Consider the following 15,401-nt stretch of genomic DNA (forward strand, 5'->3'; position numbering starts at 1 on the left):
CCCTGGGCTGTCAGGACGCCAGAGCCGGTCAGTCCAACCCACCCTTACAGGACGCAGAGGTGCCTCGGACTGAAGAACTGAAGCAGAGTGGGAGACAGGGATGAAGGAGGCTGTGGTCTCTGGGCTCAGATAACTGACTGTAGAAGATGGTAGAAGAGTGGGGAAGAGCAGGGATGACTTCCTGGAGGAGGAGGCATTAGAGCAGATCAGGAGGGTTTTAGCGAGTGGGCACTTTGGAGCAAAGGTCCGAAGGTAGGAAGGCACAGGAGCACACAAAGTGGTCTGGGGTGGGTGGAGCACTGTGAGGGGATGGGTAGGGACAGGGGCCAGGTTCTGGAGGACCTGATTGCAGGAGGGAGGGTTTTGATTGTCTCTAGACGGCGAGGAGAGCACTGGAAAGAGGCCCATTTTCAGCAAGGGTTTCAGAACGATCCCTCTGGTTGCTGTATGGACTGACTGGGGCAGGTCTGGAGGGAGGGAGGCTGCTAAGGGGGCTGTGGCCAAGGTCTGGGTGGAGGTGAGGGAGCCTGAAGAGCTGCGAGCTGTAGAAGACAATACAGGTTCCCAGTCTGATTGGTCTCCTCCAGCAAGAGGGAGCTCACTACTTCTTGGGTAGGAGTCCTCCTCTTTGGGCAGCTTTACCTGGAAGAAAGTTCTTCCCTAGGCCAGGCTGGAGCCTGCTTTCCTAGAGTGATGAATGGGTTCAGGGATGGGGCAGGAGATGCCATTCATAGTGCTGGGGGCTCCCCGGAGGACGGATGCTTGAGGGAAAGTGTGAGACTGCTGAGTTCAAGCTGGGAGGCCTGGTGAAGAGGCGCTCTGATCTGTCTGTGTGACTGACCAGTCCCCCAGGGCAGGGCCAGAGGACCACCCCCAGGGTGCCCTGGCCAGGTGACACACCTCGCTGGGCCCACTGAGGATTTGTGGCCAGACACACTGAAGCTCCTTAACTGGCCCCAGAACAGCAGCAGAGCTAGCAGAGAGAGATTCACACAATTGGCAGTTTTAGGCATATATTTTATTGTTTTTTTTTATAAAAGGCAAAAGAGTACATATATTGAGTGCGGATTAAAGGAGTGAAGACCCTATTTAAAGTAGAGTCTCCCAACCCCCATCCCTAAAACTGTAACATCTGCCATATATATTAAAAAAAGGAAAAAAAGAGCCAATATGAAACTTACGACCTGGACTTCACCCCACCCCTCATGCCTACATTACAACAGAAACGTGTCACTCGGCCAGAGCCCCACACCTGGGCTGTGGCCCCCTCCCCCAGTCCTCCCCATAGTCCCACCCTGCCTCCCGCAAAGCCTACAGAAGCCCCTCACTTAGAAAAAGGGCAGACACACACAGACTCAGAGACACATATATTTGGACCCTCTTCCCCATGGAGTCCCTGGAACATGGCAGACCCTGGCACTCCTCACCCACAAATGGACACATCGCCTTCCCCCTTCCTCGGGGCTCCCCCACAGCGGGACTCCTTTCCACTTGGTCCCTCACCCTGAATATCTGGGAAACCACACACACACACACACGTGCACACACACTCACGCACCTGCTGGCCGTTCACTCCCTTTGGGAGACAAAGAGAGACATTGGCCCTAATCCCTGCCCCACCACAGCTTAAGGGCGGTGGCCTAAGGTCCTCTTTGCGCAGGGTCCAGTGGGAATCCTGAAGGGGGCTGTCCAGTGGGGTGGGGGTAGACAAGGAGCTTCTTAGCCTGGGAGGGGATCATGAAGGCTTGTGGAGCCACCTCTGCAAAGTCACTGGATGCTCAAGGGAGCGGGGGCAGGCAGAACTGCCCCTGCCCACTCAGATCTGCTCCTTGTGCTTCACATGGGCCAGCTTCACATTCTCCTGCTCGGTGGAGGGCGGGGGCTGCTCCAGGTGGCAGCCGATCATGAGCTGGTACACGAAGACGCCCGCAATGGAGCCCAGGAGCGGAGAGACGATGGGCACCCACCACCAGTGGCGGCCGGTCCTAGGCGACAGACATCTGCAGTCAGGGGCAGGTGGGGCAGGGCGGGGGAGGTAGGCCAGCGCAGTCTGGGTAGGGGCTGCACTCACGTGAAGACTTCGGAGCCCCAGCCAGCGATGGCGGTGAAAAGGCGGGGGCCGAAGTCCCGGGCGGGGTTGACCGCGTAGCCAGAGTTGAAGCCCATGGAAGTGCCGATGACCAGGACCACCAGGCCCACAGTGAAGGCCTCCAGGCCTCGGGGGACAGGGTTGTTGTAGGGGTCAACAATGGCCAGCACACACACGATGAGGGCGGCTGTGCCAATGAACTGGGCAGGGGGGAGAACATGTGAGGAGCAGCCCCCCAAACCCGTCGGTCCCTCCCTCTGTCCTCTGGCTTCCCTCCAGCTCTCCGAGTCTTGTCATCCGTGCTCTGCTCTCCAGAGCAGCAGTGCCAGAATTTTTGTGTGCATAATGATCCCCTGGGTAGCTGGTTAAGTATGCAGAGTCCTAGGATGTTTTATAATCATCTGCATGTTTTATAAGTACCTGCCACCATGATCTGATGTAGGTGTCCCCACAGACTGAGAAACCCAGCTATAGACAAGGAGTTCTGTCCCCCAGCCAGCCCATGAACAACCCAGGGCAGCTTGGTCCCCCTCCCTGTGCTCCCTCACAGGTCCCCAGCCCATACCTGGTCGAAGAAGCCATTGACCATGTCCAAGTGTCCAGAGGGGTAGGTGGCAAAGATGCCAGCTGTGCCATTGGGGCCCGAGACGATAAGCTGGTTGCTGGCGAAGGCCAAGATTGCATCTGGTGACAGATTAGACCCCGAGTGGGTGAGAGCAGAGGCCCAAGCCTATCTACCCTTCCAGGCTCACGGGTAAGCATAACCAGGCTGTATCACTCTGGAGTCAGAGGGGTGAGGTGGGTGGGGTAGAGGGCCTGAGGCTCTATTGTTGCTCAACTGTTCCTTTCTCCTCATGCCCCCCACCTCGGGCCTGCCGTGAATGAGTGAGTCAGGAGCCCGGGGCCTGGGCGGGCCCCAGCCGTCTGTCAGCAAAAGGCGTGGTGCCAGCAGGTCCCGAGCAGAGGGGGGGGTTAGTGGAGGAGGGCAGAGGGGGGAATGCTCACCGTAATACAGTCCAAAAATGATCCCAGCACCCAGGAAGGCTCCTAGCGTCTGAGCCAAGGTGTAGACGGGCAGCTTGATCCAGGGCTCACGTGCCAGGAAGCACATGGCAAAGGTCACGGCAGGGTTCAGGTGCGCCCCTGGACAGAGGGGAGATGGGACCTATTAGCCACAGCCTGCTGCAGTGCGGAGGCCAGGATCCTGGACCCCCATGTTCCCTCTCTCTCGCCTGGTGAGCAGGGATGCAGAGAAAGATTTCTTGCCCGGGACAGCGGGTTGGACTATGTAACAGGCCAACTGTGATAACCTCTGATTCCAAGGTGAGAGCTGAAGGTCTAAGTGTCAAGTTCCTTCTCCTCTCTCCTCTTCCAAGGGCCCAAAGCTGAGGCCACAGCTCTGCACTGCCCTTGGGAATGCCCCCCACCCCATTCCCCAGGGCACACCCTGTGGGAAAGCTGTTAAACGGTGATGACCGAGGGTGGGGGTAAGGCCTTACCAGAGACCTGGCCAGCAACAAGGATGCCCAGGGTGACCGCGAAGCCAAAGGCCAGGTTGATGGTGAGGAAACCACCGTGAGTGCCCCGGCTGAGCACAACCTGGGCCACGGAGCCACAGCCAAACATCTGTGTCAGGAAACAGAACAAGGCAGGTGGGTGAGGCCCAGCATCTCCATTCCAGAGGGAAGGGTGAAGTCAACAACCTCCGCCTGCCACCATCGGGAGGACAGGAGGCCTTCATGGAATCCAGCCCAAGCCCCTGCCTCTGCAATGACACCTCACAGAAGAAGCAGACGTGGCCTCCCGCCTGCAGTGTCCCAACTCTAACATAACAGGGCCTGACGGAAGGGACGAGAAGCAGAGTCTGTGACTGGGAGCCCCGAAGATGGCTGAACCATCTTCAGTGATTTTTCTGGACTCTCAATAGGAGTGGGGTATAGGGGACACTTTCACCCTGGTGGTCTCTCCCCAGGCCCACAGACCTGGCCCATGGAGGCAGGAAGGCTCTCCCTCATCCCCGCCTGCAGTTGCCTCCCTCTTTGCCCCAAAGAAGAGCTCAGGTGGTGGTGGTGGTGGTGGTGGTGGTGGTGGTGGTGGTGGCGGAGGCGAGGCACAAAGAAGCAGGGAGGAGGCCAGAAGCCAGGTTGAATCCACTTCCCCCGAATCTGGATGTCGGAGCCCTTGCCCTTCCCCTGGCTCTCCCCATACCCCTCTCAGCACCCTCAACCTCCTTGACTGTCCCTGTCTCAGAGCCTCCTCTCTCCACCTGCCCTGACCTCTCCACCCTCAGGGATCCAGGTTCCCCACTCAGATCTGGAGATCCTAAAGACAGAGATCTGCGTGGCTCCTCTCACTAGCCCCAGTCGGGGATCCAGGGCAGTGGAAGTGGGGACCTAGGGCAGTGGAAGTGGGGAGATTGGTTCTAAGCTTTCTGCTAGGGATGGGGGGATTCAAGAGGACGAAGGTCGCTGATGTAAGTACAGAATGTATTGTGTGTCTGTTCCTCTTGTTCAAATGTAAAACTGCTTCTGTACCAGCTGTAAAGAGCTATTGCCCTGAGACCCCGGAGTGTCCCCCAGAGCTGCTCCAGCCCCTGCCCCGGGTCTCCTCTTCCACCTCCCTATAACTAGAGGTTTTATGCCTCCGGCAGGCAGTTCTGAGACCTGTGCTAAGGGCAGCTGTCCATTCCGATGGGTCAGCGTCCTGTCGTACTGGGTTGTTAAGCATTTTGATTATCATCCCTCAGAAAGACCAAGAGATAGCAAGGAAGCCAGCAGTGATGCAGGGCAAAAGTGTGCAGGCAGGTGACAGCAAAGATCAGAGATGATGAGTACATTGTGGGAGGGGGAGTTGGTGGCAGGCACGTGAGGGTTTGGGGGCACCATGCCTAGCTTGGCAGGCCCTGGCCTCAGCTTCCTGCTTGCCTGAGGCCCAACCCTGGCTCCATCCCAGGAGGCCTTGGAGGGAGAAGCTGTCAGAGCCAGTTCCACCACCTTGGAGCTAATCTTCCTCTTCCTTCCCCTTCTTCTCTCTGCCCTCCCCTACCTTACTAGGTACCCCAGAGAAAGGGGCTTCCCTAGCCCCAAAGCCCGCCCCGATTCTGCCACTGCATGCTCCAGGTCCCCAACCCACAGAAGTATGCCCACAAGCCCTGACTCACCACTCAGGGGTCCCCTAGGCCTGGCCCCTCCTCTTCGGGCAGTCCTTGAGGTTCTGCTTTTCACTGACACCTGATGCCTCACACCCACCTGAGCCTGAAAGCCTTCACAAATGTTAACACCCACCTTTTGTGGTCGGGGGATGAGCCAAATGATCTTGGGGCTCAGCGCGAGGTCTGACTGCTCTTTTGTGGGGGAGGCGAACTGAAACTTGGGAGGGGATAGGGACACCCTCTAGGAATGTGGAAGACAACTTCCCATGTCCAGGCTGCTCTCAAACAGGGGGCTGGACCATGAATCAGAGTGGGAGTGGGGGATGCAAGGCTCTGGGGCAGGAGTGTGGTAAGCACCTGCCCCTACTCCCTTCTTGGCACAGGGGAGAGAAGGGACGGGGAGACTGTAGGGCCCCTAGTCTTGTGAGGGGCTGTGGCTTTCCCCTCTCCTGTTCCTGGAAGCCAGAGGGGGGTCTCAGCTTTCTTTCCCCGCCGGCTCTACCACCACTACCCATTTGGGGTGGGCCACTCCAGCCCTGCTTGCCACTGGTTAAGCTTCCTAGTCCACAAGGGGCTGGCGGGTCTGCATGACCTAGGGTGGGGGCTGGGGCAGGAACGGAGTAACCCACCCACTGTGATGGAGCAAGTGAACCCAGAAGTAGCCCAGGGGAAAACAGCTGTAACCACACGAGCGGCTGGAAATCAGAGTACGCAGGGCAGGAAATGGAGGCCGTAACTGGTGTGTCTGCCAGACCCAAGAAGTGCAAACAGAGTCACCCAGGAACAACCCAGGGGTGAAACTGGCGTAACCACGGAGTAACTGGGACAGGGGAGAAACCACCACAGAGGAGTTGAGAGGCTGGGAGCAGCTCAGAGTGCTCTGCGCAGAAGCTGACAGCATCTGTCTGGGTAACTGACAGGGTCTGGGAGCCGCTCAGCAGGAGGGGAGCAACTTTAGTGACACACGCCACGTCCTCTGTGCCTGGGGCACAGCTGCCTTCTACTGCCTCCTATCTTCAGGATCCTCCCTTCTTCCCCGCTCTGCTGTTTGCACCGCGTGTGGCCTCCGCCCTCTGGCCCCACCCGTGGCAATCTATTCTCAGTCACGGGAACTTTTGGACTTTCTGAGGCTTAATTATTCTTTAGGGGGCAGGCATCCGGGACCTAAATATCCCAATAGAAGCCCATTTGCCACTGCCCCCACTGCTTCCCAGGGCTGGGACTCTGGGAACCTGGGGAGCTGTGGGAACCAGCAGAAGGGGCTGGAGGTCCCAGACTGCAGGGGTGACCGCTGCCTGGGGGCTGGGTCACTGTTGGGAAGGTAGAGGATCAGAGCTGTCACTGGGGAGTAACAGCTGTCATTCTGGCAAGAGTCAGAGCTGTCATAGATGGGGTTAGAACTATGGGGGAAGAAGGATTTGGGGGTCAGTGCTCTGGAAGGGGTCAAGCCCCAGGGACCAGAGTGGGAGAGGGTCAGGGCTGTCTCGAAAAACACAGCCCCTCCGGTGACCAGAGGGACTGGGGAGCGTGGGGACTGCAGAGAGAAGGGCTTCTCCGGGTCCCTCCACTCACCACGAGGATGAGGGTCCCCAGGCACTCAGCCAGCGCCTGGCGGAGCAGCCGGTAGCGGATGTGGAGCACCTCCCCGCAGCGGGACACCAGCTCCTTCTGTCGACCCATGGCGGGGCAGGCGGCGGCGCGGTCGGCGGCGGACGAGCGGGCGGAGGGCGGGCGGAGGGCGGCGGGACAGCGGTGGTGGCCCAGAGCGCGGGGTGGCGCCCTTTATAGGAGCGCGGGAGGCACGCGCCCCGCCCGCCCCGCAGCCCCGCCCGCCCGGCCCCGCGCCGGCGGGGGGAGTGGGCGGCCAGCCCCACACCTTGCCTGGTGCGGACGCTGGGGTGGGGAGAGCTGAGGAGGAAGGTGGGGGGTTGGCCGCGGGAGGGCACTTAGGGAAGGAGGCGTCTTGGTTGGTGAGAGGGGATTTTGGGGTCTGAGAGCCAGTGAAGGGGGATGGGCATGGGCAGGACCAGGGCTGGGGAGAAGGGAGCTGCCAAAGAGAACTTCTTGGCCCATCAGTGAGCCCTGCCGTCATCCCCACCGCGGCGGGGGTGAGAGGAGACACGTCAGAAAGGAAAGTGGCCCCAGCTCTGCAGAACGGGGGGACCCAGTAGTCCTCAGTCAGGGGCTGGAGGGAGGAGGTGGTGGGCCCCAAGTGAGCAGAGACCCTCTCCTAGTCTAGGCCCAGGAGGACACACAATGCATGTGCTGAGTTCCAGCCAGAGTTCTGGGCCCTGGCTCCTTGTGCTGTGAGTACATGTCACGTGAGCAGGTCACAAGTGTCCTGACCAGCTCTCTCCACAGCTGTGTCCATGCATGATATCTGTTCTGTGCTCCTGGTCACACTTGCTGCCATTTCTCATGGCTGTGCACATGCCTGTTGAACATGGCTGGGTTAGCTGAGCTTGTCACATGTGTACCTGCGTGCATGTTGCACATGGCTCCAGAGGGTGAGCTGAAGTTGTCCTGGCATGCCACATGCCACATGCTTGCCAACAGGGTGAGTCCCAGCTGTTTTTAACCTCTCCTCTTCCACTGTGGCTGATCCTCGGCCAGGGGAGAGTCTGTCCTTTTAAGAAATTAAGCTGGCTAAACTATGGGGGAGTCAGCCCCTTCTGAGAGGGGTCATGGGGCAACCTGCTCCCTATGCTGCATTTAATAATCAAGAAACTGAGGTCTCAGTGGCCTGGGCCCCACTCCCACAGGACTGGGAGCAAATATGCCCTCACCCCAGTCTCTGTGGCAGCATTGCCTGGGGGACTGGAGAAACCACCTTATCCAAAGGGACCTAATCCAGGTGGGCTAAGGGCCCTGGGGACCTGCCCCTTGAGGAGCGGCTGTCAGAAATGAGGGTTCCAGAGGTGACTCATGCCCAAAGAGATGGGGTTTAGCAACACACAAAGGGTAGATTCACACACGTGCACGCACGTGTGCACACACCCACATACCCTGAGGCTGGCAGCCACACTCACCTATAGACACTGAGCTCTGCTCACATGCTCAAGGAGTCCCATTCACATGAGAGCCTGGCCATAGGCTCACAGATGTATGGAACCCACACATAAGGTCTCTCATGGCCCTTGGTCCAGAGAGATGCACCCTACCCCCTGGGCCCCCACGGGCTGGGAGGCCCCATGGTGAATCAGGGAGCCATCACCGAGTGCCTGCCCACTGGCCCCACTGCCAGTCTGTGACTCAGGACAGAACCCTAGATTCCTGGTGCCAGAGCCCAGACTAGGAATAGGGGGATATGCTGCCCTCTCTTCTCCCCCCACCCACGGTATGTTATCAGCCCCTCACTGCCTCACGTGGGGCTGCAAAGGCAGCACAGGGCAGGAACTAGCAAAGGGCTCATCCACACTGAAAGAAAGTAGGGAACCCCAGCCCACAGCACCCTGTCCTCACCCTGCCACATCCGGGCCTGCCAGCAGCCGAGCCTGGCCTAGGAACCAGAGCAGGAAAGAAAAATAGGGGCAGCTCTGCCACAGGCAGAGCAGGCACACGCAAGGCCCCTGAACACACATGTGTTTGCACTCAACCCACATAGGTGTTCATGTATGCTGCACCAGGAGGGAGCAGGTCACACACACACCCATGGATTCGTGTATCTTAAGTAGCATTTGACACACGTGCACCTACATATCCTCACACATGTGTGCATGTATGTATGTGCCTACCTATAAGCCCGGGGCTGCAGCTCACCGTAGAGCATCTTTGTGACCCCCGCTAGTGAATGCAGCCCATGCCAAGGGCCCACTCTTCAGGACCGTGACCCCATATACTCCCGCCAAGCTCATTCCTATCTATAACTAGCATGTACACACATGTTCATATGTGTACATATACATACACGTTGGGATGGGTTTGAGTTGGAGCTGAGAAGGTGTGGGTAGGGCTTCCTGCTTTAGTGGGCCTGAGAGGACCCTGCCTGGAGGAGGGGAAGAATGCAATGCTTTCCAAGGGTGCCTTATTCCTGTCAGCCCTCCTTGGGTCATCTGGGACTAAGAGAGTCAGGCCCTGAGGATGCTTGTCCAGAAGTGCCATGCTGGCCTGAGTTCGGGGGGCAGAGGCAGGACGTTATTGCACGATTCCATGCAGAGGACATATTCTCATTGTATGCCAGTGGCGCCCCCTGGAGCAGAAGGCAGAAGGAAGCATGACTTCACAGAGAAGAGACTGAGCTTGGAGAGGCCCTGACTCTGAGTCACACAGCTTACCCAGAGCCCTCTGGGCTCCCTCTCGTGCTTTGGAAAGGAAAGTCAGAGCCAAGTGCAGGCTGGAAGCCAGCCCGCTGGGAGCTCCAGGAGTAGGCAGGTGAGGAGGCCTCACCTCCTCCTAGGGCATCTTGAGCAAGGTTTGTGGCTCACCTGGGCGGGAGGGTTGAGCCCAGGAAGGGGCCTCGACAGCCCATCCACCCCGTGGGAGGCCATGACTCCTTGAGGTCAGAGCTGGGGGAGTGGGTTCCCAGGCAGGGGAAGGGCTGAAGAAGCAAGTCCCAGCCTGCTGGACCAGAGGGGCTGGCTGGGGCCCTGTAAGGGGTGGGGGTGGCACGCCCTTCATTTCCTGCCCCTCAAACTCTTTTTGCCTGAATGGGAGCAGCCTGAACCAGCAGAGAAGGAGACACGGGCCTTACTGTCAGCAAGTGGGGTGGAGAAGAGTGTAGACGTAGAAAACAAATCATGCTACCGTCCCCCCAGCCTCCCGAACCCCTCAACCTCTTCCAGAGCATTGGAGCAGGGTGAGGGAGGGGCAAAGCAAAACAGACACAGACATTTTCAAGTTTAGAAAGCTCTTCCTCCTGTTTGCAAAACAACCTCCAAAAGTGGGTGTATTTTCCCCCTTTCACAGATGACAAAACTGAGGTTTGGAGAGCAGTCACCTGCTAAGGTCTCACTCTGAGATTGAAACCCCATGGGGATGGGGAGGAGAGGTGAAGAGGGCACAGGGGGGCAGGGAGCCAGGGCCTGGGAACCAATCAAGTCCCTCCATGCTTGAGTGCTCTTTCTGGAGTGTGCCCCACTCTGAGGCCATTGCTGGACACTGTTCCTGCTTCTGGACCTCGAAGGTTGGGGGCTGACTCTAGACCGGAATGGGGAGTGGAGAGCAGAGATGATCACCCTATCATGAGCATCCCCAAACTGGGGAGCAGGCAAGCAGCTCCTCTTTCCGTACCAACAGTCACCCCCTGTCTCCAGACAGATGAGATGGCAGACAGCTCATGAACACAAACTGCCCCCTTCGGGCACCTCCGGCCAGAAGTCCAGCTGGGCCTTGTGGAAATCTACCTTTGGACCCCATATCCTGGGGGCTCTGGATTCACTTTCTGGTGTCCCTGAGCTGCCCTTGGCATCCTTTGAGGACAGCAGAAGTCGTAGAGAGGAGGCAGAGGGATGGGTGGAGCCCTAGACCCCTTGCTGAGGAAGGGCCCAGAGTCCTCAGGGCTGGGCTGATGGGGACAGAGCCTTCTTGCAGACCCAGAATCTCAGCTCTAAGCCTGGCTCTGCCACTGACCAGTCAGGTGACCTAGACAGCTTTCCTCCCTGACCCTGGGAGTCTCAGTTTCTTATCAGTCACCTGGAGGTTTCAGGTGGAGGCCCTCCTCCACCCCCAGGGCCTCTCTAAGAATCAAACAAGAGTGTAGATGTTTCAGGCATTGAAACTGTATTATACAGTCAACATAGAAGGAAAGGTTCATTCCAGAAGCTGCCTCCTTAATCAGAGCCACGTTTCCTCATGTGTGACTGTCCATGTGCATGTATGTGTGTTCTTGGCTGTGTGTATGTATGTATCCATGGAGGTCTATGTGTACATGTGGGCGACCATGGGGTCCACACATTCGTATGTGTATCTATGAGGGCCTGTGTGTGCATGTTTGTGTCCAAGGGGGATCTGTGTGCATATCTGTGTGTGTCCCTGTTTGGGCCTGGCTGGGAGTCTGGGTCCAGTGTTTATAGAAGCCAGAGATAGGAGATGGGGATCTGTTGAGGAGTCTGGAGACCAACTGGCTGGACATTTGGGCCCGCCCCATGCCTGCCGGGGGAGAGGGGAATTAGTGATGTGGAGCTGACACAGACCAGGCCATCACTGCCAACAGGCCTATGGTGTCTGGAGGGCTCCAGTTCACACCTCAGGGACCAGATCCCCAGAGCTCCTGGGATTTCTGATTTCCCATCTCCCTCCTCACTGGCAAGAAAGCTCCTGGAACCAGGGTGGGGTTGCTTCAGAGGAGGAGGGATCAGGACCAGAGGTCGAGGAGAGAAGGAAAGCTCACAGGCTTCCTAGGGGGCCTGAACGGGTACCCAGCATTTGCCTGGCCCCTGCAGCCAGGAAAGGAGCATGGAGCATCCTTTGGGCTAAGGCAACCAGAGGGCTTCCTGGAGGAGGAAACATTTGGCTGGGGATTTTGTGGAGGGTCTTCCAGGTGAGAGACTGCTGGGCCAGGCCCTGGTAGGGATGGCTGCTGGCCTGGTACATGATGAGAGCAGCCGTGGTGAGGCTGGGGCGGGATGCAGAAAGCACGGGAAGGGCCTTGGCTTCTATACTAAGAAGCTGTGCTTCTTTAAGCCCAGGGCTCTGAGGAAGCTCTCACAGGGACTGCAGTGGCTGGAGACAGGGAGAGGGAAGCCAAGGAGGCAGAGTCCTGGGCCCACCTCCTGCGCAACCACAGCATTTGAACCATTTATTTTACATCAGGGTTCTGAACAAGATTACAATTGGCCAATGTTCCACTGCTAAGAACAATAGCTAATGGGAGACCCGAGGGTTTTAAGCAGGGGGTGACGTGGTCTCCATTTGCCATTTAGAAGGATCCCTCCAGCTGCTGAGTGGACGATGGGTTGGCAGGGGAGATGCTGAAGCCAGGAGGCCTGGAAGGAGGCCACAGAGGAAGGAAAGAGCCCAGATGCAGAGCAGTGGCTGGAGGGAGGGAGGAGGGCTTGAGTTTGGGATTTAGGAGGCAGAGTGGGCAGGGCAGGGCAGCAAGAAGCTGAAGTTGGAGGCGGGCAGAATTGGGACGACAGGAACCTGACCCTGAGGTGGGGCCCAGGATGACCGCCCTCTGAGAGGCCTGTGGTCTGCAGGGGGTAGGGGTGGGAGACAGGTGGTGGAAGGAGGCTCTGAATCTGGCATTCCAGAAAGGCGGTGGGCGTGTGTGAGCCCTGGTATACCCTCCCCTCATCCCAACCTAGTCTGGGTGCTAATTACAGGGCAGCCACCAGCTGCCCTAGGGCAGAGGAGTCACAGGGGAAGGATCCAGGGGAGGGGTCAGGCTGCAGCAGAAGATTCTGAAGCCAGACTTCAGGAATGACTTCTGAAGGTCTCTAGACCTGGGGTCAGTGGGAACTGGGCTCCAGGGAGACCCCACTGGGGAGAGATGGGGTGGGGGTGTTGTGGAGGGAGATTGGGGGAAGGCCAGGATGCCGTATCTGACTTTTTCTTTTTCTTTTTTAATTAAAATATAGTTGACATATAACATTGTATAAATTTAAGGTGTACAACATGTTAATTTGTTACATTTATATATTGTAATATGATTGCCATTGTAGTGATAATTAGACTTCTATAACATTACATAATTATCTTTCTTTTTGTGGTTGGAATAATTAAGTTCTAGTCTCTTAGCAAGTTTGTTGATTATAATACGATATTTTGTCTTTATTCACTATACTCTTAATAAAATAAATAAAATTTTAAAAAAGGGCTGGCCCCGTGGCTTGGCTGTTGTGTGCGCGCGCGCTCTGCTGCTGGCCCGGGTTCGGGTCCCGGGCGCGCGCCGATGCGCTGCTTCTCCGGCCATGCTGGGGCCGCATCCCACATACAGCAACTGGAGGGATGTGCGGCTGTGACATGCAGCTATCTGCCAGGGCTTTGGGGGAAAAAAATAAAATAAATAAAATTTTAAAAAAAAAGTATATATTCACTATACTGTGCATTAGATCTCTACGGCGTATTTACCACTCGTTTCGTTGTCAGTTTATACTCCTAAACAACCTCTGTCCCATCCCCCCACCCCCGTATATCTATCTTTTCCATCCAAACCATTGGCCGTTAAGTGGAACAAGGGCTGGGTCTCAGCGCTCACTTCCCCCACAGTCAGGGCCAACCTTGGCCGTGTCAGTCTTTAGGAGGGGCCCCGTCCTGTGGAGGTTTCCAGTCTGGAAGGATAGAGGAGAGCTGGGTCCTGTTTTGAGGAGCTCCCAGCGGGGGGAACAGAGGAGAGTTAAGCTTCAGCTGAGGTGGACCAGAGTGCTCGCCTCCCACCCCTACCCCTATCCTTGCCCCTGCTCCTCTGGCTGCTGCTGATAACAGCTTCATTCAATGCCTTGGGCAGAGGGAGAGGGGCAAGGGGCAGGTGGCCCAGATACTCCTTTATGTCTCTTTACCCCACCCCTTGGCCCCAGGTAAGCCCAGGCTCAGCAGCAAGGCCTGGAGCCAGGACGCCTGGATTCTCTGTAGCTCCACCCCCAAAGCCCTGTGTGACCCTGGACAAGTTCCTACACCTCTCTGGACCTCACGCAAACCAGAAAAATTATCCTCCCCATCTCCCTCCCCGCAGCTGAAGTGGGAGAGGGAAGTGAGTCTCCCTCGGGGTTTGGAACACCCTGGTCCCACTTCAGTTCCCTGGGGGGGGAAGATGCCTCCTTCTCCTCCCTCTCTCTCTCTGCAGCAGGGGGATGGGAGGCTGGCCTTTCCTGTAGGGGGTAGGGGTGACTCACGTGCCTCAGGCTTCCCCTCCCCTTTATCACTCACCTGGATTAATCTGTGACTCACACAGTGAGTACCGGATGTTTGGAGGGGGCGTTACGTGTGTTATTTATTGGGGGTGCTCAGACAAGCCCAAATCTAACTTAATGGGTCAGGGACCAAGCAGCTCTCAGGACTTCGTTGAATGTAACCTGCTTCGAGGACCCCTAGGCCTTGGGGTCTTGCTCTTTTTCTCCAAAGTAAGGAGTTGGGCAGAGGAAATGAGGGTCTTCAGCTAAAAGGATTCTGGTTTACAGAGGTTGTCAGATTCCACAGCCAGAAGAGAGGACCCTTTGAGAATTCACTAAATGTAACTACACAGAGAGGCTTAGAAGTTCTGACAGAACTGGGGAAACCGAACTCCAAGAAGGGGAAGGCTTTATTTAAAGTCATTTAGGGCCGGCCCCGTGGCTTAGCGGTTAAGTGCGCGAGTCCACTACTGGCGGCCCAGGTTCGGATCCCGGGCGTGCACCAACTCACCACTTCTCCGGCCATGCTGAGGCCGAGTCCCACATACAGCAACTAGAAGGATGTGCAACTATGACATACAACTGTCTACTGGGGCTTTGGGGGAAAAAAAGGAGGAGGATTGGCAATAGATGTTAGCTCAGAGCCAGTCTTCCTCAGCAAAAAAAAAGAGGAGGATTAGCACGGATGTTAGCTCAGAGGTGATCTTCCTCACAAAATAAATAAATAAATAAATAAAGTCATTTAAAGCCACGGGGCGGAATCCAGAATTCCTACCTCTTATTGAGAGCTTTTTCTCCTGACCTGTTCTTCAAAAACAGAGCGGATTTCCCCCTTGACAGCAACCCGGAGCTGGAGGCAAAATCCTACACACACAAGACTAGCGCATACGGACATGTACACGACCCCCCAACACACATACACACACAGAGCAGACAAATCGGGTCATACATCAGACCAGACTCCCACCCCATCCAGGTCCACCTGCAGAGCGAAGTGCAGAGGCCCACAGAGGCAGACGCACCCGCGGGATGTGTGACCGACATCACCCTGGCCCACACAGGAGTTCCTTCTAGGTTTCTTCCCTTCCTCTGAGGTTCCAGCTCCTCATGCCCCGCCTCCCACAAAGCCATCTTAGACCACACCAGCTTCCTCATCTACTTCCCAGAGAAAATCTGAGGAAACAGGAGGGAGCCTCAACTTGAGGGATTGGAATTTTCCTGCTCCCCCCGACACCCCACCCTCTAAGCTGAAGCCTGGAGTGCGGAAAGGATGGTGCAGCTCCTTGGGTTTCTGAGTTCTCCGCCCTCTCAACCTTGCCACATGGGAGGCCCAACAAAGCCATTACCATGCCTATTTTCAAGGTGGGGAGGCTGAGCCTAGCAAGGGGAGGTG

General features: G+C 56.9%; 1 protein-coding gene across 1 annotated transcript; it reads right to left on the reverse strand.

The window, feature by feature from the left end:
• Positions 1–996: 996 nt before the first annotated feature.
• AQP3 (aquaporin 3 (Gill blood group)) lies at positions 997–6,964 on the reverse strand. The gene is made up of 6 exons (XM_058565970.1): positions 6,813–6,964; positions 3,589–3,715; positions 3,095–3,232; positions 2,655–2,773; positions 2,072–2,289; positions 997–1,985 (listed from the first exon to the last, which is right to left on the reverse strand). The coding sequence occupies exons 1-6, from the start codon at positions 6,918–6,920 to the stop codon at positions 1,817–1,819; spliced, it is 879 nt and encodes a 292-aa protein (XP_058421953.1). The 5' UTR covers positions 6,921–6,964; the 3' UTR covers positions 997–1,816.
• Between the last annotated feature and the right edge of the window lie 8,437 nt (positions 6,965–15,401).

Source organism: Diceros bicornis, chromosome 22 (assembly GCF_020826845.1).
Source record: "Diceros bicornis minor isolate mBicDic1 chromosome 22, mDicBic1.mat.cur, whole genome shotgun sequence".
Taxonomy (NCBI): domain Eukaryota; kingdom Metazoa; phylum Chordata; class Mammalia; order Perissodactyla; family Rhinocerotidae; genus Diceros; species Diceros bicornis.